General features: G+C 51.9%; 1 protein-coding gene across 1 annotated transcript; it reads right to left on the minus strand.

The window, feature by feature from the left end:
- Window positions 1–203: 203 nt before the first annotated feature.
- CLDN23 (claudin 23) lies at window positions 204–1,496 on the minus strand. Its single transcript, XM_052810816.1, has one exon. The coding sequence runs from the start codon at window positions 1,305–1,307 to the stop codon at window positions 606–608; it is 702 nt and encodes a 233-aa protein (XP_052666776.1). The 5' UTR covers window positions 1,308–1,496; the 3' UTR covers window positions 204–605.
- Between the last annotated feature and the right edge of the window lie 20,880 nt (window positions 1,497–22,376).

Here is a 22,376-nt window from a genome sequence, read left to right on the forward strand (position 1 = left end):
TTGACCATGGGGCAAAAGTCCTTGAGGAAGGTGCTATAAAAGCTACCTGTACCCTTTTACAGACCTTTCATCCCTGCTTCAGGCAAAGCATGGGGGAGCCAGGTTAGCCTTGCACACTGGCTGTCAGCCCAGCCTGCCTGGCAGAAAGCCCATAACCATCCCACAGCACAGACCCATTCCTCTTCATTTATTTTGCTGTTTGCACAGCCCTGAGTTGAGCAGAGACATGTGGGAGGTGGTCCCCTCCCCTATTCCCAGCCCTGAAGGCTACAAGGTGCTAACCTATACCATGCTCACGTGGGAACACCGGAGCTGCCTTTGCCTAAGCTGCTGTGCAGTGCAGGAGGATGAGCTAAAAACTGCATGGAGGCACTGGAGCCAGGGCTGGTCCTCAACTCAGCATGGCTTTGGCACAGTTGTGGGGCCCGGAGCATGGCAGGCTTTTGAGGAGGTTGCAGAGATTCAAGCCAGGTCCTTGGTTTTGTTTCCAGCCTGCCCTGAAGTACCCCAAGAGAAGGGCATGGCTTGGAGGGGCAGGAGCCAGCGCTGCTCTCAGTGTCAGGCAGGCGGGCTGGCTGGTGCCCACTGCTGTCCCTGTGCTGGGGCTACAGGTCGGAGTCACAAGGCAGGGTGCTCCTCTGGTGCTGTCCATCTCGCTCGTCCTCCAGGACGTCCCAGGGATTGCGGTAAGCCCCAGTGGTGGAGCACGGCCCAGCCTCCAGCACAGGGCTGGGGGGCAGTTTGGGGGCCCTGCGCTTCTTGCAGCAGTGGTGGAAGCTGAGGGTGAGGGCCAGCCCCCCCAAGATCTCCAGGCAGCTTCCTAAGTAGCTCAGCACCAAGCTGTAGCCTACAACCAGCGTGCTGCTAGCGGGTGCAGGCAGTGCCCACAGCTCGTGGGTGTACCAGGAGGCAGGCACGAGGCTCAGCAGCCCTGAGAGGAGCAGCACAAGCCCTGCCACACCAGCCAGCAGGTGCCGTGGCTCCTTCTGCCAGCAGCGAACCCCCAGGGCAGCCACCACCAAGCCGAGGAAGGTGAGCACCAGCGAGGTAGGCATCAGCCCTTGGGCCACTCGCACAGGCACCTGCTCAAAGTAGCCCAGCTCATCAGCCTGCCCGCAGTGGCGGTCGTGGCTGCTCTGCCGCTCACTGCACATGTCCCAGATGCCCTGCTCCAAGACGAGGTCAACGGGCTGGTTGGGTATGAGGCTCACCTGCCTCCAGCTGGGTGCCAGCGTGCCCGTGAGCGTCAGCAGGAGCCCGCAGGGGCACAGCACCAGCCCCACGATCATCGCCGTCGGCGTCCGCATGCTGGAGAGGTGGGTGAAGCGGGCTCCAGTGTGCTTCTGCTCGCCAGAGGCAGAGAGGTCTGCGGGGGTTCCGGGGGAGAGCAGAGGCTCACCGCTGCTGCCCGTCACCTGAGCAGAAGAGGTGTTACTGGTGCCCCTGGGCTGCTTGGTGCAGGCAGGGATATCCCACGGTCGGGCAGTAGTCCCAGGGTCCCCCGAAGCCGGTGCAGGCCACCGTCCTGGCTGTGCCCAGGACTGCGGGGAGGTGCCAGCGGCAGAAGGAAGTGCAGGCAGGGAGGAGCCCGGTGCAGGCAGGGCTGGCTGGCACCCAGCTCCGAGTGCTGCTGCAGGGGCAGCGCCTGCCAGGGGTGTGGGAGCCTGCGGGAACCGCCGAAGCTCTGGCCTCCCCTCTCCCCTTGCAGGTAGCAGGGCTGGGGGTGGTCAGCCATCCCCGGGCTGCTACAGATGGCACTGGGACGTCTCAGCGTCACCCCTTGGGAGGGCTTGGCAGTGCTCGGTCCCTACTCCTCCCTGCTGGGGAAGCACAGGACCCTGTTAAAGCTCGCTTAAACTGACTGTGAACTTATTTTACTATCAACTGAATTAATTTAGGAAAATCACTAATTAAGATGAAATGCTAGCGACTCTCACAGTTGGTAAGGACGCCGTGGTCCTCCCCAGGCCCAGGAGACCTTCCCAACCCCTGGTCTTCATCTTCTTGCTGTTCATCCCAGCAAGCATCCCCTTGTCCTTCAGGGACCGCTCCTGAGCTTGGCCCTGCTCTTCCCTTCCCAGGCTGCGCTCAGAGGCCACCCGCAGGCGCAGCAGCCTGGATCTCAGTGGGTAAAGCCCCTGGGATGTCCACTGAGATAGGTATGGGAAGTCGCCACATTTGAAGAAACCCCTATGTGAGGTTTTGAGCCCCAAAAAGCACTGGTTTTGGGCCTCTCCAAATTTCCCTGAATTTCTGCCAGTCACGCTGAGCCCAAAAGAGGGCAGCATCCTCTGTGGATTAATTTGGGATGAGCAACCCCAGCTGATCCAGAGGGCTGCATGTGTGTGCCCCAGCACCTTTGCACTGCGGGATTCGCGGCCTCGGCCACCTGGAGGGCTGGGTGGGTCTGTGCTGGACCAGCTGCTGGACCAGCTCCCTTCCCCACTCCTCCGTCCCACCCCTATTGCCCAAGTGCCCCTGAAGCCCTTCTGCTCTGTGGGTGCCAGATCATTTTGGGGACAGATTGCGGAGCTGTTGATCACTGGATCTCAGTCCAGCGGGAAGGCAGGGGTGGGTTGGACTCAGCCAGAGGCTCATGTCCCCAGCCGTGTCTGCAGGGCGTCAATGCTGACAGCCAGCTGTGCATAGGTCCAGACTGGGGACGCCTGGCTTTGTTGTATACAGGTAGTAATTTGCTAAAATTTGGCACTCCTCAGCTGAGAAACTAAGCTAGGGATTGCTGTTTCTCTTTCTGTCCCATTAACTTTTTTAACTTTTACCCCACTCCAGCTATTGACTCCATGCCAAGCCACCCATTACTGCCCTTGGAGCTGTGGGTCCAACCAACACACTAAATGCTGCCTGCCTGATGTGTTGCCTGAGGCTGCCTTCTGCCATGGGACCCCTGACAGGAGCAGGAGCTGAAAGTCTGAAATCTCTTAGTCCTGACTCTCGCAGGAGGCTGTATTTTCCTTTCCATGTGGACACGAGCTGGAGGTTGGCTCTGAGAAGACATAGTCCTCCTGGGGGAGAGGGAGGCAGAGGGAAAGGGCTAGTAGTGAGCTGGGTGGCCCGGTGAGCCTGGGTGCCATGTATGAGGGCCCATCAGTGCCATTTGGCTCCTCTTGAGCTCAGGAGGCTTTTACTAAGGTGACAAAACACAACTCAGTGGCAATGCTGGCAGGTAAAGCAGTGGTGACCTGTGGAGTAGCCAGGCCATACTGTAGCTGTGAGCAGGTGGGAGCAAGACCTGAGCTCTGTGTTGCTGGCAAGGGCTTTGCCCCCATCCCAGGTGTGCGGGCAGGGCATGCGCCAGCCCTGCTGGAAAGGGCAAAATTCTGCATCTTGTCAGATTTGCCCATGTTTTTCCCAGACAGGCCAAGAAACCTAGAGGCCTGCTGCTCAGGATGCGAGGAGTGCCACAGGTACCCCCACCCTGGGCTTTGCAGTGCCTGCCCTAGGGTGCCTCTTGTCTGCTCCCCCAGCGATGCTCTGCCCCTCTTGCCCTCAGTCCCACAGGCTTGGCTTTGGGAGGTGGTCACTGCTTGGATCTGGAGCAGCAAGTAGAAGCTGGGTGCTGGGAGCGTCACAATTAAGCAGCGGTGTCAGATTTAACAACCTGAGCCTTTCCAATTTATTAATAATGCCCAGGAGGATGCATCTGCCCTTTGGGCAGGAGCCCAGGCTTCTGATTGCGGGGCAACAATAAGCAGATAAGGTGATGTGGCCCTGGTGCTGGATGACCTGCTCTGAGTAAGCTCGGGGAAGGAAATGGGATTAACAGAGCTGTTTCCCGATACCACAAAGTTATAGATTGTTCATTTCTTCCCTTTTACTTTCTAATGAGGTCTTATAAAAAGCAATTCAAAGCAGAGCCTGGCCCTTCCAAGCTCTGGGGAAGCATTTAAAGCCATCTGGTCACAGAGATAAAATGGTCTGGCTGAAACTGCCTTCCTTCCCATGTTTCCCTAGCTGCTGGGTGGGGAGAGCCACCTTACTTGGTGTTTCCTACTTCTCCAAGGCTGTGACTTAGTTTTTCCTATCTTGGCAAAGTCATCTCTAAGAACGTGATGGAAACTGTACCCAGACCTGATTGAGTTGGCTTGCATTTTCTTATTATTATTATTTTTTAAACATACACACACCCCCCCCCTTTGTAACTTGGAGGAGCAGCAGAAGGCCTTGAGCTAACTGGAACTGGAAGAGATCCAGGGCAGGATGGTCAGAGCTTAGGCTTGATTCCAAGAAAAAAAAAAATTTAACACACCCCCCCCCCCATGATGAGCTATTGAGTGCCGGGTTGCTGCTTCCAGCCTCAGATACCCTGCGCCACTGAAGTCTGGGAATGCATTCAGGGCAACATTGCTGCATTCAGTCTGTCCCCTGCCTCCCTAGGTATCTGCTTCCAGCCACTGGTGGTGATGGTACCCCAGACTGGACAAGTACTAGTGTCTCTTATGTGACAGTGGCTCAGTGTAGGGTCAGTGTGGATAGCACTAGTGGCTAGTTGGGTTGCTGGCTGGGGTTAAACCATGACAACCATTATCACACCAACTGAGCAGAGCCTGGTGTAATAACTGGGCCTTACCTGATGCCAGAGATGGCCACAGCTGGGGAACACATGCACATAACAGTCTCCAAAGCTGCTTCTGCGATCCTTAGTTTGATCTAGATTCTCGGGTCCAGCAGAGCTTTCAAAAAGTGGCTCTGGAGAGAAGAGCTTCCCTGCATGAAGGCAGCTCTGCCCCTATGCTGTCTGCTGAGCTCATGACACTGAGACCGGGGCGGGGGGGATGGGACGTATTTGCGAGGGGGTTACTCTGACCCCTTTTCCCCTCACCGCTGTGGGGCTTGTCCTCAGCAGCAGCAGGATCTCTCAGCATCCTGTTTGCAGTGCAGGGAAGAGCCAGGGCCAGGGCTGTTTAGCAGGAGCCTGCAGCTGGTAATTCCTGTTTACATCCCACTGACCCTGGGGCTTCACCTGTGTCACATACGGCAAGATCTCCCCCGTGCCACCACGCTGCCTGCATGTCACACAAGTTATATTGTACCTGACTGCTTCTCGGGTTCAAAGTGCCCATGCTGGACGCTGAGCCACGTGGCAGATAGGTCTGCAGACATGGCAAATGGCAGCACATGTGCTCTGCCTCCCTGGGTTGCCCTGTGTCTGGCAGGTGCCTAGCAGGCACAACACTTAACCCTGGTTGTCTCTCACTTTAACAGAATTTGCTTTGCAGAGCTTGGCAGCCCCCTGTGTCCTGCCTGCTGTAGGAGATGGGGACTGCCTGGGAGCAATGCCTGGGGGCACTTGAGGGGTTGCAATTTCCTCTGGTCTAGCCCCTAGCCACCTGTGTTTGCCTTTCTGTTGAAACCCTGAATCCCTGCAGGCTGGGAGCAAAGCAGGATGGCTCAAACAGCCTATGCTGGGTTTTTTAGCATTAGACCTGGTTGTCTAAGTCTCTCCTCAGTCTCCACCCCACAGGAAAGTCTTATTAGGCAGGTGCCCAGGTTGAAGGACTTGGTTCTGACTATTCCATTTTGCTGCTTTTTCTTCTAGAACTTGGAGTGGGTGAGTTTCTAAGAGCGCAAAATGAAGGTTCCCCATCGATGACTCCTTGCTTTCAAGCACTGCCCAGGCAGCGTGTGAGTAACTGGGACACGTTCTGCATTGTGCAAACAGCTGCAGTTGCAATGGGCTTCTCTCAGCTTCCTCCCTGGACACATACACTACTGTCTTTGTGCCCCCTGGGAGGCCAAGGATGAGCCTCCAAGCAAGACAGGGTCTGTGGTCCTCCTTGCTAGCTGAATGTGGAACAGAAGTCTGTGTGTCCTCCCCAGAGCGCAGACAGCAGTGGTCGGCACCCAGCATGCAGCTCCATGTCCCAGCTCTCCAGCCTTTTGGGGCGTGACTTCTGCAAGCAGATTTATTAGCCTTCCATTTGCCCATTGACCTGCCACCCTCCAGACTGGCCACGGTGGTGACGGCAGCCCCAAGGATGCACTTTCGAGGGATTATTGGAGACCAGGGAATGGGTTGGGTATGCAAGGGCTTGCAAGCCCTGTGCTGGCAGGTCCCACTCCGGGGCTGTGACCCAGCAGTGGCTTATCATACTCAGGCCTGAGGCCCATAGGAGTCTTGACTGTTTCCCCTGCTCAAAACTCAGCGTGAGGGAGCTGTATACACGTGTGCAATCCGGGGGCAGTATCCTCTAACGCCTGCAGGGAGCAGTAAATCCATCAGTGAGCGCTGAGGTTGTTACCGCTTTGTTTCTGCAGCCCAGCTGTGACTCTCTCTGAACACTATTCAGACTAGATCCTGAGAATGAGTTGTTGAAAGCCTTAGTAGATGCCCCCCAGGTATTCACTCATCCATTAAACTCCCTCACTTCCAAACTGCTGCACTTGAACTTGCCAGATTGCCCAGTGCTGCTTCTGAGACTCTGCTTTCAGTTCAGAGAATTATATAAAAAGCATTTTTGCAGCTATTATCTATTTTTGACTCAATCCTGAAATGGTTGAGAGTGGTTTGGATGCAAAGCTCTCGTGCTGGGTTTTGGAGGTGCAGCCCTTTTCAGACAGGGAGAAGAGAGCAGTTAAAGCTGTGTCTGGCTGTGGAAACTGCATGTTTGTCCAGCTCCTGGGCCACAGAGCTTGGGAGCTAAAGGGCAATGCCAATGCCCGTGGGTGCAGAACATGTTGCAACTGGCAAAGCAAAAGCAGTTCTTCATGATGGGGTTCATCTAGTTACTGTAAATGTGACTCATCTGCATGTACTTTGATCTCTCGTTGGGCTGAAAGGCCTGAAACCAAAGCGCAGATGGCTTATGACTGTGCCTTTACGTATGTTCTAGCAGTTCGGTCAGCTCTGTGGGTCAAACCACTGGATGTGTGGCCAAGGCCACAGGAGAAAAGACCTGCTTAAACCTTTCCTCTTGAGAAAGCCCTGGGCAGGAGACAGCTCTGTCCCATGCCTGTTCTGGGGACTGAGAAACAGTGGGACTTCTAGTCTACGGGAATTTTATTCTGATAGTGGACAGGATGAGAGCATCAGTGGGATGAGACTTCCGTCTTCACGATAGGAAGTTCCCCCACTGTATTTGTGAACTATGTGGACATTTTGGATAGAAGGATAGCTGCATCTCACTCCCATGTTACTTGCTGGTGAACAGACTGCCCAGTTTTACTTCACAGGAGGATCCTGCCCCCTTTGGGGGAAAGCACAGGACTCTTCCAGGTTAGTCAGAGAAATCTTGCAAATGAAAGGAAAATATTTTTCTCCCTGGCAAGGTGTCAGATCCACGCAGTACAGCCTACCTTCAGTGTGCCTGATACCATCAACATGTACTTTTAAGGCAGTCAGTACATCAGCAGAGACAAAGCTAATTGATTTTGGCATGGAAAGACCAGTGAAATCACCAGCCACAGAGAACGTGAAGCATAGGTACAAGCAAAGCAGGATTAGTCTTGGGTACCTTGTACCTTCCCTTTTATACCAAGGTAAAAAACCCCACCCCTCTGGACCAGTGCCCTGCAGTTCTGCCAGCATCTGCTTCTTTCTAGCCTTGCGTCTGCTTGTGGAGGATAACAGGCAACCTCTGCAAATCCCAAAGCAGCGTGTGCTGCCTGGACCTGTCATTTGAATGTTCAAACCCACATGGTTGGCCGAAAAGCCACTGACCTACGGGCTGGGGTGTGGGGAGAGTGTGTGAGGGGGAATATCACCATTCACCGTGGTTCTTATCCTCTCATAATAAAAATTCACTGGGTAAACAGCATCACTGGTAGCCCTATCTAGAGGACTTTTTTGCTGCTGAATTGCAAAGGCTGCCGCTAGATCATCAGGGTGAGAAAGTTCTTATGAAATGCCACAGAAGTCCTCTCTTTTCCTAAAATGCTAGGCTGCTTCAAAGCTCCAGGAGACTGCTTGACTCCCAGAAGGATGCCCAGTGTGCCACAGCCTGTATGAAGTGCCTGGTAGGACTTGCTGCTCACATGAGGTGCAGGATTGCCTGCCGGTTGGCCCTGGGATGTACTGGGTGCCCTCTCTCAGAGACTGTGGGGGCTTAATACTGGTGACAGTAGGAAGTTGTTATATGGGTGGGTAGGATTTTGGATACCTGAGAAAGTATGGAGGGCTGCAGGATGGTGGTCTTGCCTCCAGGATGAGGCGGCCTGATCACTCTTGCCCTGGGAGATAGGAGAGGTTTCCACTGGTGGCATTGGCCTGTGCCTTGCTCAGTGGGACTTTCTCACTGATCTGGCTGTGGTGGCCAGGTGTTTGTGCCTGGCTGCAGGCCTGCCCTTCTCTGGGGGTGTCCAGGGCAGGCTGCCTATTCGCTGGCCACAGCATCCTTCAGGAATCAGCTCCCTCTCAAAGCAGGCATAAGCTGTGGGCCACATGGAGACTTGGTACCCCACACTATTCCCAGCATGGTGGAGTTTCATTAAGGCTAAGCTGTAATGAGAGCAGCTGGCCCCGGCTAGCTGCTTGTCCCCATCACCCTTGCCTCTGCCAGCCACTTAGGCAGGAAGGAGAGGGCAGGTAGACACAGCAGTCATGGGCAGAGTAAAGCTAGGGTGAACTATCTCTATCCCCTAAGTATGAAACCCTCTGTGGCACTGATTTGGTCCCTGACACTTATTCAGTGATGGAAATAGAGTTGCAGACATCCTTAAAGCATGTGACATGTCTTCCTCTCCACCACCAGAGGAAGGCTTCCTTCCAGCATGTTCCCTGCCTGGTTTGTGGCCTGTGTCATCCCGCATCTCATTCTTTCCTTGGGTTGGATTGATCCAATTTCAAAGCATTTCACACCTGACTGATGTCAAATCCTGTCTTTGCCAGGTCTTTAAGGTCACCTGATTCATCTACTTTCTGGCATTCCTCTGGTCTCATTTTCTTTAACATTATCCACAATATTTCTAAGGCAGCATAGCGTGGCTTCTAGCCCATAATATGGAAGCATTGAATAATACCAAAGCCAGGACCATTTTCCTGCTGGTCCTTTCTGTATATGTCCTTCTAGTCTGACCGTGAGCCATGAATAGCTCTTGTCACCAGATCAAGGTGCTATTTTTGCACCAATTTTACATCTGTCCTTCATCTAGATGATATTTCCCTTTCTGACAAGAAGTCTGAATTTGATAACACAAAGTCCTTTATGGAGGTCAAAATTATCACATCTGCTACTTCCCCTTTTTCTGCCAAATCTTTGAGAGAAGAAATTTAAATGGTTTGGGATAAAATAGTTCTTAAGAAATCCCATTTGTCCACTTCTCAGCCCCCATATTAGCCCCTTGGTGCTTCTGAATTAATCCTTTGTGCAGGTTGATTTTCCAGGCACTGAATTATGGATCTATAACTTGACTTCAAGCCTTTTAAACAGGATGCTATGCTCATTCTGTGCCATTTCCTTGGTTCTGCTCCAGCCCTCCAGCAGTTCTTGGAGAGCGTGTCTTGGGAACTGGAGACGGCTCCTCCTCTGATAATGAGTGTTGCTGTAGCTCATACACATTTCACCTAGCTGAAAGTTCGTGAACCTCTTCTTTCGCAATCCTGGCCCATTTCCCGACCCCTTTTCTGTTCATCGTCATGGCTAAATGCCGGGGCAAGGGTTTGGCTGTAGGTGCCTAAGAGAGAGACTGCAAAGTCTCAGCTAGTTATCTTTTTATCTTGGTGGTTTGTGGAAGGTAATTGATCCCTTCAGTGAGTTATTCACCTCTAGATTCAACTTTTAAGTGAAAGCTAAATGCAAGAAAGGCAGCGGTCATCAGTTTCTTCCATTTGCTTTCCTCAAATGACAGTGATGGTGTCACCTGCCCCTTGGTCCTCTTCACGCTCCTACAGTTTCTTCATGTCCATCGCTCGCTTTTCAGCACATAAGCCATCTTCTCACTGATAAGCAATCATTAGCAAGGCAAACCCTGGGCACAGAGCTAGCCCATTCAGTCTAAGGCCACCTGCAAACATTTGAGCTTTGCTAATTCTCAGATCTTTCCTCTGCTCTTCTCTTTTTCTTTCCTCTCCCTTTTATAAAAAGCTGCTTGCAAGGAATTGCCCTGCAGCACTGGGATTTCAGCCTGGATATTAGGAAAAAAAATCTCCCCCAAGAGCAGAGGCAGCCCTAGGACAGGTCCTCAGAGTGGTGGTGGCTTATCACCCTTGGGGGTTGCTGAGTGATGGTTAGACAAAGCTGTCTGGCCTTCATCACTGTGGCCAATAGTCTTGCTCCAAGAGGGAGCCTGGACCAGAGACTGTGGAGGGCTCTTCCAGACAATGCTGCCATGGGTCTGCAAAAGAAAATATTCAATATGTACCAAAGGTGGGTTATTCTCCTGCATCAGGACCACATCTGCATTGCACTTGGACACAACAGTCCTTTCTTTTCCTTTGGCTCAGTGTTAGTGCCCTGCGAAGTGGCCCTATTGTCCTGGTTTCAGCTGGGATAGAGTTAACTGTCTTCCTAGTAGCTGGTACAGTGCTATGTTTTGAGTTCAGAGCGAAGAATGTTGATAACACTGATGTTTTCAGTTGTTGCTCAGTAGTGTTTAGACTAATGTCAAGGATTTTTCAGCTTCTCATGCCCAGCCAGTGAGAAAGCTGGAGGGGCACAAGAAGTTGGCACAGGACACAGCCAGGGCACCTGACCCAAACTGGCCAACGGTGTATTCCATACCATGTGACGTCCCATCCAGTACAGAAACGGGGAAGTGGGGGGCAGGGATTCGCCGCTCGGGGGACTGGCTGGGTGTCGGTCGGCGGGTGGTGAGCAATTGCACTGCGTATCATTTGTACATTCCAATCCTTTCATTATTGCTGTTGTCATTTTATTAGTGTTATCATTATCATTATTAGTTTCTTCTTTTCTGTTCTATTAAACCGTTCTTATCTCAACCCACGGGTTTTGCTTCTTCTCCCGATTTTCTCCCCCATCCCACTGGGTGGGGGGGAGTGAGTGAGCGGCTGCGTGGTGTTTAGTTGCTGGCTGGGGTTAAACCACGACACCTATGTTACTTATGCGTACAATGGAAACACAGCGCATATGGAAGAGCTGACCTTGCATTCCTCCTTCAGGCCTGCCACTGCATTTAAAATAGCCTTACTGAAATGTCTGAACTTGCAAGCTTGTTGCTGAGCTTCCTGAGCACCAGAATTTGGGATTTAATAGCTAGGGCTGGGAATGCTTGCATCCTTTCCCATGGCCAGGACTGCCCTGGGTGCCCTGGGTGCTGGTGCCTGTTCTGTTGTTTTGCTGTCTTTGCTGCTACAGCAGTAATTAGGATAAGGTATAATTACAAAGTTTGCCCTGGGACATATGTAAGGCCACTGAGCTGCATTGCAAAGTCCTCTGTGTTTTCTGCTCCTTTTCATTCCGTGACAAATGCCTGACCTCTGGTTTAAAGTGAGAAGCTAGTGGTGATGTAGGTATGAGCTGGCACTGAGTTTCTTGCTCTCTCTGTCATCCTCCAGACCTTGCCACTCATCTGGCCCCTCCAAAGTAACCTGTGGGTACTCAAGATGTCAAATATTCTTGGCAGTTGTAAAGGCAAACACATTATTTAGCTTAGATGCCTGGCAGAGAAACCAAGGCCAAGGAGGAATCTGGAGATGTGTCCTGAAGGCCAGCAGGAGATGGAAGAAAAGGTGCTCCCATCTTTTGGAGACACCCAGGATCATCCAGGCAGCACCAGTGAGACCTTACCTCTTGCTGCCTGGCACAGAGGACTCACCAGACATGTTTTTGGAGGGTGGGCAGGAGGTATCACATACAGATGACTCAGCCTGGCTCTTCTAAGCCTTTCATACCAGTGCCTGCATTTGGAGGATGGAGCAAGGGGCTTGCTCCCAAGGCACACCCCAAATCTGGCAGCAAAGGAGACCCAATTTTTCCAGGAAGTTCACCGCAGACCTTGGAAAATAGTGGCAGTTTACAGTTTGATCCCTGAATAAACTTGTGCATGTCTTTGCTAACTACCACCCATACTCTTCCCTTGGCCCTCTGATTCACCAAGACATACCTTGTTTTTGCATGCCAGCAATGCCTCAGGAGCTGGGCAGTTATCAGAAGACAATGAATCACCTAAAACATCCGCTAACTCATTTTGTAGGACCTCCTATTACTCACAGCACAAATTCCACCTCTCAGCTGCTCTGAAAATTTTCTACCCACAATATATGCAGCCACTCCCAGTCGCATTTTGGCCCATCTCAGTGAGGGACACAGGCCCACATAGTTAGAAGACAAGATCAGCAGCTGTAAACCTCACACAGGGACTAAGGCTTTCCTTTCTATTCAGACAGAGACTGGTACCAGGGGAGGGGAACCTCAATCCATCCCACCCCTACCAGTTTAATGCCAGTGCCAGCAATAGATGTCCAGAGCCTTGAGAGGGATCACAGGTCAGCAGGAGAGCACTTGAAGAGCAACACAAAGGAATTCAAGCCACACCAGCCAGTAAGTCAGCTTCATCAGGGGCTCAACTTAAATGCTTCAATGCAAACACATGTAGCATAGGGAATAAACAAGAGGAGTTAGAGACGTGCACGCACCTGCAGGGCTATGATCTTATTGGCATCATGGAGATGTGGTGGGATGGCTCCTATGACTGGAGTGTTGGAATGTAAGGATACAGGCTCTTTAGGAAGGACAGGCAGGGGAGATGAGGAGAGGGTGTCACCCTCTATGTGAATGACCAGCTGGAGTGTATGGAGCTCTGCCTGGGGATGGATGAGGAGCTGACCAAGAGCCTATGGGACAGGATTAAAGGGAGGGCAGGGACAGGTGACATTATAGTGGGGGTCTGCTACAGGCCACCTGACCAGGAGGACCAAGTAGATGAGGCCCTCTATAGACAGATAGGAGCAGCCTCATGTTCACAAGCCCTGGTCCTCATGGGGGACTTCAGCCACCCCAATATCTGTTGGAGGGACAACATAGCAGGGCATAAGCAATCCAGGAGGTTCCTGGAATGCGTTGATGGTAACTTCCTTCTCCATGTGATAGATGAGCCAACGAGGAGAGGTGCTATGCTGGACCTTGTTCTCACCAGCAAGGAGAGGCTGGTGGGGAATGTGAAGCTCAAGGGCAGCCTTGGCTGCAGTGACCATGAAATGGTGGTGTTAAGATCCTTAGGGAAGCAAGGAGGGCACAGAGCAAGCTCACTACCCTGGACTTTGGCCTCTTTAGGGATCTGCTTGGTAGTGTACCATGGGATACAGCCCTGGAGGGAAGAGGGGCCCAAGAAAGCTGGTTAATATTCAAGAATCATTTCCTCCAAGCTCAGGAGCAATGCATCCCAACAAGGAGGAAGTCAGGCAAAAATGCCAGGAGGCCTGCATGGATGAACAAGGAGCTCCTGGACAAACTCAAATACAAAAAAATGAAGCCTACAGAGGGTGGAAGCAAAGATAGGTAGCCTGGGAGGAATACAGAGAAATTGTCTGAGCAGCCAGCAATCAGGTTAGGAAAGCTAAAGTCCTGATAGAATTAAATGTGGCCAGGGACATCAAGGGCAACAAGAAAAGCTTCTATAGGTACATCGGTGATAAAAGGAAGACTAGGGGAAATGTAGGCCCTCTCTGGGAGGAGAGGGGAGACCTAGTTACCTGAGACATGGAGGAGGCTGAGGTACTCAATAATTCTTTTGCCTCAGTCTTCACCAGCAAGTGCTCCAGCCACACTGCCCAACTCACAGAAGGCAAAGGCAGGGACTGGGAGAATGAAGAACTGCCCAGTGTAGGAGAAGATCAGGTTTGAGACCATCTAAGGAACCTGAAGGTGCACAAGTCCATGGGACCTGATGAGATGCATCCACGGGTCCTGAAGGAACTGGCAGATGAAGTGGCTAAGCCACTATCCATCATATTTAAGAAGTTGTGGAAATCCAGTGAAGTTCCCACTGACTGGAAAAGGGGAAACATACCCCCCTTTTTAAAAAGGGAAAAAAGGAAGACCCAGAGAACTACAGGCCAGTCAGTCTCACCTCTGTGCCTGGCAGGATCATGGACCAAATCCTCCTGGAAACTATGCTAAGGCACATGGAAATTAGGGAGGTCATTGGTGACAGCCAACATGGCTTCACTAAGGGCAAATTATGCCTGACAAATCTGGTGGCCTTCTACGATGGGGTTACAGCATTGGTGGATAAGGGAAGAGCAACCAACATCATCTACCTGGACTTGTGCAAAGTGTTTGACACTGTTCCACACTCCTGTCTAAATTGGAGAGACATGGATTTGACAGATGGACCACTCGGTGGATAAGGAATTGGCTGCATGGTCACACTCAAAGAGTTGCGGTCAACGGCTCAATGTCCAAGTGGAGACCAGTGATGAGTGGTGTTCCTCAGGTGTCAGTATTGGGACCAGTGCTGTTTAACATCTTTGTCAGCAACATGGACAGTGGGATCAAGTGCACCGCAGCAAGTTTGCCAATGACACCAAGCTGTGTGGTGCGGTCAACACGCTGGAGGGAAGGGATGCCATCCAGAGGGACCTTGACGGGCTCGAGAGGTGGGCCCATGCAAACCTCATGAAGTTCAACAAGGACAAGTGCAAGGTCCTGCACATGGGTCAGGGCAGTCCCAAGCCCAAATACAGGCTGTGTGGAGAATGGATTGAGAGCAGCCCTGAGGAGAAGGACTTGGGGGTGTTGGTTGACAAGAAGTTCAGCACGACCCGGCAACGTGTGCTCGCAGGCCAGAAAGCCAACCGTATCCTGGGCTGCATGAAAAGAAGCATGACCAGCAGGTCAAGGGAGGTGATTCTGCCCCTCTACTCCACTCTCGTGAGACCCCACCTGGAGTACTGCGTTCAGCTCTGGGGCCCCCAACATAAGAAGGACATGGACCTGTTGGAGCAAGTCCAGAGGAGGGCCACGAAGATGATCAGAGGAATGGAACACCCCTCCTATGAAGACAGGCTTGTCTTGGCAGGGCTGACCTTTCAGAGAGATGTTCAACTTGATGTCAGCTGCAGCTGCAAAGCCAAACAGGATCAAGTTCTTATCCTGCTTTTTTTTCTACCTTGGCTGGAGGTGCTCCTAGACTGCTCCATAAATCATTGCCCAGTGGTAAAATACCAAGGGGGACTGGGTTTGTCTGATGCTGCTCTTGAGAGGTCAAATCTTATCTTACAAAAACAGCCCCTGGGAAAGGTGATAGCACAGAAACATACTGTATATCTTCCCAGAAGATGGTTCTCCATGGTTTTTTCTGCACTGTTCCAAGAGCCAGTTTGTACTGGTGCCAAGGTACTATGCCTGTTGCACATTACAGCCTGGCACAGTACCTTGGCATTTCAGCATTCCTGGCAGTGATCAGACTGGTGTCTCCTGTCCCTGCCCTGTTTTGGTGCCGGTGGAACTCTGACCATGCTCTGCATGAGCCTTCTCCATAGGTGATACCCACCCTGGGACAGATGGTATTGCACTCTGCTTGTAAACCAGTTTTCTCATCAGCATTATTCTGACATGCAGTGCCTTGTCTCATCCCTGCATGCTGTTTGTTGTCAGCTGCTACTTTGTTTAGGCTGTGAATATGTTCCACAGGGGAGCACCAGCAGCCTCGTGCAGTGCCTAGGAGGAAGAAAGAGGAGACAACTGAGGGACAGTACAAGAAAGGTTGATAAATCCATGAATGCTGAAGAGGGAATGAGTGTGCACTGCCTTTCCAACACAAGAACTAGGATCTAGAAAGTGTTGAATAAAGCTAGCAAGTGACAGGTTCAACATAAGCAATAAGAGATGGTACTTCCCCCAGCCCAGCACAGAGCTGCAGAATTACTTGCTGCAGGATGTTGCAGAGGGGCTCTTGCAATTTCTAGGGCCTCCAGGGGAAACTGGAGTTATTCATGGAAGAGTCTGGGAATGCTAAATCCAAAGACACTAACTTTGGCCTAAGAAGCCCTGCAAGCTTGCTGGAGACCAGGAGACCTTCAGATGCCTGTACTTTTTGGCCACTGCTGGAGACATGATTATGGCCTTCATGGACCTTGGGTGTTCTTACATAGGAACGTTATTGTAGGCCCCGGAAGAGGCACAACACTATTATCAAGCGGTTGCACTCCGAGAAATAGGAAGATTTGGTAATTTGGGGTGTGTAGCATAAACCCTTAGGAGTCCTGTGTGGGTTTCAAGCGGGGGATCTGGTCAGCATGGCTGTACCTTCTTGTATCTTCATGTCTCTTTGGACTGTATCCTTATCCATCACACGCTCCATGCCAGAAAGCTTGTAAGGTGTTAGAGACCTCAGGTCCCACATGGCTTTTTGGAGGTGCATCCTCCAGCCAGCCTGGACTACAACATTCAACCAGTTCGTTCTGTCACCTCATTAGGAGTACTGTCTCCCCACTTAGTGGCTGTCCAGCATCATCAACTGGCTCAGCACAACTGATTCCAATGGCATAAGTGTGCCCTCCTGTGAAGGGTTAGAGTTTCACAGAATCACAGAATGGTTGAGGTTGGAAAGGACCTCTGGAGGTCATCTAGTCCAATTCTCCCAGTCAAGCACGGCCACCTAGAGCAGGCTGCCCAGGACCATGTCCATCAGCTTTGGAATACCTCCAAAGATGGAGATTCCACAGCCTCTCTGGGCAACCTGTGCCAGTGCTCTGTCACCCTTGCAGCAAAGCTGCCTTCCAGACAGTTGGCCCCCATCATGGATCAGAGTTTCTCCAAGGATGGAGACTGTGCAACTTCCCTGGACAACCTGTGCCAGTGCTCAGTCAATCTCGCATTAAAAAAGTGTTTCCTGATGTTCAGACAGAACCTCCTGTGTTTCAGTTTGTGCCCATTGTCTCTGGTCCTAACACTGGGCACCACTGAAAAGATCCTGGCTCCACCTTCTTTACACTCTCCCTTCAGGTATTTGTATACATGAATAAGATCCCCCCCGAGTCTTTCATTCTCTAGGCTGAACAATCCCAGCTCTTGCAGCCTTTCCTCATAGCAGAGGGGTTTCCAGTCCCTTCATCATCTTCATGGCCCTTTGCGGGACTCTCTCCAGTATGTCCATGTCTTTCTTGTACTGGGGAGCCCAGAACTGGACACAATACTCCAGTTGTGGCCTCACCAGTGCTGAGCAGAGGGAAGGATCACCTCCCCACACCTGCTGGCAGCACTCCTCCTAATGCAGCCCAGGATACCATTAACCTTTTGTGTGAGGGCACACTGCTGGCTTGTGTTCAACTTGGTGTCCACCAGGTCCCCGAGGTCCTTTTCTGCCAAGCTGCTTTCCATCTGGGTGGCCCACAGCATGTACTGGTGCCTAGGGCTGTTTCTCCCCAGGTGCATGACTTTCCGCTTCTCTTTATTGAACTTCATGAAGTCATTGCACTTCATTTGCTGTCAGCCCACTTCCCTAGCCTGTCCAGGTCCTTCTGGATGGCAGCACAACTCTCTGGCATATCAGCCAGTCCTCCCAGTTTTGTGTCATCAGCAAACTTGCTGAAGGCACAGTCTGCCCCATCATCCATATCATTAATGAAGATATTGAACAGGATCAGACCCAATCTTGACCACCGGGGTACACCACTAGTGACTGGCCTCCAACTAGACTTCCTGCCGCTAATCGCCACCCTCCGGGCCTGGCCATTAGGCCAGCTTTCAATCCACCTCACTCTCTGGAGTTAGGAAAGCTAAAGCCCAACTGGAATTGAATCTGGACAGGGATGCTCAGACAATGTTTCTGTATTCCCCCCAGGTTACCTACCCTTGCTTCCACCCTCTGTATGCTTCCTTTCTGTGTCTGAGTTTGGCCAGGAGCTCTTTGTTCATCCACACAGGCCTCCTGGCATTTTTGCCTAGGTACATATTTGTTGGGATGGAGCTTGGAGGAGGTGATCCTTGAATATTAACCGGCTGGTTTTGCTTGCCCTCCCCCTCCTCTGTGCTCTGCTTCCCTTCAGGGCCTTATCCCATGGGACTCTTGCAAGCAGATCTTGGAAGAGGCCAAAGTCTGCTCTCCTGAAGTCCTGGGTTGTGAGCTTGCTTCTCACCCTCCTCCTTCGCCTCAGGATCCTGAATTCCACTATCTCATGGTCACCGAAGCAAAGGCTGCTTTCACATCTGCAACAAGCACCTCCTTGTTGATGAGTATGAGGTCCAGCAGAGTACCTCTCCTTGTTGGCTCCTCTGTCACTTGGAAGAGCAATTTATGATCAATGCACTCCGCAAACCTCCTGGATTGCTTATGTCCTGCTGTGTTGTTCCTCCAGTAAATATCAGGGTGGTTGAAGTCCCCCATGAGGACACCAGGGCCTGTGAACACGAGGCTGCTTCTTTCTGTAGAGGCCCTCATCCACTTATTCTTCCTGGTCAGGTGGCCTATAGCGGACACCCACTATAATAACACCACCTGTACCTGTTCTCCCTTTAGTCCTAGTCCATAAGCTCTCAGCTGGTTCCTTATCTGTCCCCAGACAGACCTCCACGCACTCCAGCTGCTGTCTCACATGAAGGGCAACTGCCCCCCTTCATCTTCCCATCCTGTCCTTCCTGAAGAGCCTGTATCCCTTCCTTGCAACACTCCAGTAATGGGAACCATCCCACCACAAGATCGCAGCCCTGCAACTGCACACAGAACTCTAGTTCCTCGTGTTTATTCCCTGTACTGCATGCATTAGTGTACAGACATGTTAGAGAGACTCCCCAGCATGTTTAGTTCCTGGAAAGGGTTTGGGGGATTTCTCCACAATGGTGGCTTGTAAGCAATTCCTTGCTTACATGCAAGTGCTGATGGTGCCCCTGCATAAGCCCCATTTTGTTGATTTTGTGATCCCTTCCTGTCACACCACCCTTTGCTCAGCCATCCTACCTGTCTTGTCACTCCCTCACAGGACTGCTGGCTCCTTTCTCTTTCCCTTGTCATTCCTAGTTCAGAAGGTGGCTTTGAAATATAAGGGGTGTGATCATACAGAAACTCTGACGTTTCCTCGCAGACATGCCTATGCTCCTGGGTGTGTCAGCCGACACTAAGTGTGCCCATTAGCTAATTGAGTATTGCTGTTTTCTTAAATTGCGTAGATGTAATTGGCATTCAGTTGTCTCCATTTTCCTGTGAGGTACTGCTGACTGCAACCTTTTAGGAGCAACAGACCTCCAGCAAACAGATAGGTCAATGTCTTGCATCTTCCTGCAACTGAGAGAGCACAAACTGCGTGTAAGAAGCTTCATCCTCAGCCCGCGCACCTTGCGGGTATGTTTCTAGGGGTGGCACAGTCCTGCTGGAGGCTGAGTGGCTGATGACTGCATTTAAACAGCCCTGCTGCAGGTGAGATGGTGCTTCTGTTCCCTCTCTGGGCTAAGTCCAGTAAAAGGTTGATATGCGTGCCTTTTTCACTTCCCAGTTGACATGGAGAGTTCTCATTTCAAAAATGTCCTAGGAGGCATGTCTGCTGAATCTCTTGCAAATACAGCTCAGCTCTGAAATCCACTGACTTTCCCCCAAATAAGCCCCCCTTTGGGATTTCTCAGGCTACGTGCAGCCTAGAGTGGGGTGTTCTCTGCACTTGTTGCTCCCTGACAGCCAGGCCAAGTTCTTCAGCTGCTCTCCTGTAAGTAAGTGCAGATGCTCAGGATGTGTCAGCACAGATGCTAGTTCTGCTAAGTGGATAAGTTTCTGCAGGGAAACCTGGTCATGAATGTAGCCCTGGGAAGGGGAATGGTCTCTTTTGGAGTGAGAAGTGACCCTGAGGTTGATACCACGTTGATCCCTCTCCATAGGTAGCTTCAGACTCGAAATGACCTCCAAAAATTGCACCACCTTTATGTAAACCTAGGGCTCAGGTGGTTGTGTTCCCTTCAGCTCTGTGCAGGTCTGTGCACTTTGGGGTCCTCTCAGGCTTGTCTCTGCAGGGCAGTAGAGGTCAGCTGCCCTGAACTCCCCCAGGCATCACCCCTGCGGTCATTGGGGCTGCCTTGCCTTCATGTCGAAAGAGTCCTTTCTTCCAAAGCGTGAGGGCTGCTGTCCTTGTCTTCCACAGCCTCCCTGCCCATCTCCTTCCCAGCCCGTGTGAGCCTGTGTGCCTACAGCTGTGCTGCCCAGACCTTGGGTTTGGCTCTTGCCCTTTTCTCCCCCTTGCTTGAGTCAGACCACGCTGTCCTGGGGCCCGGTCTTGGGCCTTGTTCCCTACCAGCCCTGTGTGCTGGCGCTGCCCATGGAGGGGCATGGAGAGGGAGTCTTGTCGTGATCTGCTTTTAAATTTTCAAGAAAGGCATTCCTGCCTTTCTGAGTCCTCTTTGCAGTGGCCCAGGAGGCAAATTACTTTGGTGCATTGCACAATTTGCAGAGAAAAGCCAAATGCTGCAGTACCCCCAGGGATTTTACCAACTCAAACATACTCTACCCTCTTCTCAGTGGCTTCACCCTCTCTTTCTTGATCACGCAGGATTGCAGCCTGCACTTTCCCAACATCCTTCCAGCAGCCTTGGGCTGACGTGCTACTGGGGCCAATTTGGCAGGTAAATGGGAACAGATGGTCTGAGAAGGAGCTGTGAGAGCTGCTCAGTACGGACATAGATCCCTGCTACTTGGGACAAGGTGCTTTAGGTGGTGTTCTGCCCGTAGTTTGGGAGCAGAGACAATACAAGATCACCAGGACCTGCCAGCTGCCCTGTGGCAGGTCACCTGGAAATGCAGAGCTCAGCTTCTTGCTTTGGAGGTCGATGTTCCCAAGCTGAGTTCAAAGGTCTCCAGGGCCAGAGCATTTGCCTGCATGAGGGCAGCGCTGTGCTGCTCGCAGGTCTGGAGAGGCCCAGGGAGCCAAAGAACAGTGTGTGACACTGAAAAGCAGCAAAGTTTAAGGATATTTGCTGGCTGAGCTCATGGAGGCTTCCAAAGCCTCTCTTGGGAAGCACCCTCCTCTGCCTGTGCTGTGTCCTTCTGTACACACATCTCCTAGCCCCACTTTCTGGGGCACTGGTTTTGTTTCCCTTTTGTTTACTGGCTGTAGAGGAGTCCTTGGGTGCTATCAGCATCTCTTCCTGTTTGGGCTAACCCAAGTGTTTTGCCTTGTTTTCATACTTTTCCTATCAACACATGTACCCTGGGGCATGGAGAACTCCCCCCTGCTTTCCAGCCCTTGCAGTCACGGCTGGGGGCAGCTCATAGGTCCCAGGGCTTTTAGCATGCAATACAACCAGTGGTCGGGGAAATTTCTTCCCCACGGGAATCTGTGGAGATGGGGACCAGGTCACAGCACTCAGTAGGTATCCTATAGGTACACGCACCTCTGGTCCTCTGAGGCTCTCCCATGTGGTCCAGCTGGACCAACCCCCAGCAGGGAGGCATGGCAAGAGCTGGCATGTTCCTCTGCTGGTGCTCATCCTTTGAGGGAACTGTGTTTGGAGGCTTCCTGCCTTCTCTGAGTCATGTCAAAATCAGTCCCAAATATTCTCTTTGAAGCTCTTCACGCAGCGCTGAAGCGATCTTGCCTTCAAAGCAGTTGCTGGAGACAGACAGGCTGCTTAAAAGACAGTTGAGCACTCTCACATCATGTTCGGGCTGTATTAAAATTTTACCGTGCTGTTTTGCACCTCAGATGAATCAGTTGCTCCTGAAAAGCATCAGGGGCTGGGGGGGGATGTGTGCGAGGAAGGGGCTTTTGAAAGGGATTATTAATGCAGAGATGTTTTGGTGTCTGAGAGAGGTCCTGAAAGGCAGCTCTGTGCTTTTTTTCTCTACACTCATTAACAGTGAAGCATGTAGCTGTTGAAGAGCCGAGCAGAGCGAGGGGAGGACATGGCTGCTGCTCAGGCGGGGATGAGCCAGGGAGAGGATCTGGGAACAGAGGGAGGTGGGTGCTGACTGTCTCCCTGGGGAGAGGATGTGGGAACAGAGGGAGGTGGGTGCTGGCTGTCTCCCTGAGAGGCAGTTTCAGGTTACAAGTTCAATGCCTGCCTCCCTTTGGGAGGTTGCAATATGGCAAGTTGTTTCTTGATGCACAAACAATTAAAAAGAGGGTGTGGGGTGGGGGGGAGATGGAGAAAGCAAACACCTCCTCTGGGATCTGGCTGCCTCTGCAGCTGCTCACCTAAGGCACCTCTTGCGGAGAGAGTTTCACACAGGAAAAATTGTGCTGGGGGCATCATGTTACTTGCAGGATGGAGTTTGGAAGCGTGAGATCTGCCTTCAGCCTCTGGGTATAAAGGGTGTTCCTCCCTCTTTTGTCCGGGCATAGAGTGGGTCTCTTGGGTCATATCAGGGGTTACAGTTGTCCTTTTGCTGGTCCCCAGGGTTGCCCTGCAAAACTGGAGAGAGGGCTGTGAGGCGAGGCAACGGTGCCTTTCTTCCCCTCCTAGCAGCATCCTTGGACATGGGGAGCACCTTTCCTGCGGTGTCCACCTGCACCAGGGGAAAGGCCAGTTCCCTGAGGTCTC

This window comes from Harpia harpyja, chromosome 2, assembly GCF_026419915.1.
Source record: "Harpia harpyja isolate bHarHar1 chromosome 2, bHarHar1 primary haplotype, whole genome shotgun sequence".
Classification (NCBI taxonomy): Eukaryota; Metazoa; Chordata; class Aves; order Accipitriformes; family Accipitridae; genus Harpia; species Harpia harpyja.

Coding starts and splice junctions, on each gene's coding strand:
- CLDN23 (XM_052810816.1), bottom strand. CDS start 1,307: ATGCGGACGCCGACGGCGATGATCGTGGGGCTGGTGCTGTGCCCCTGC.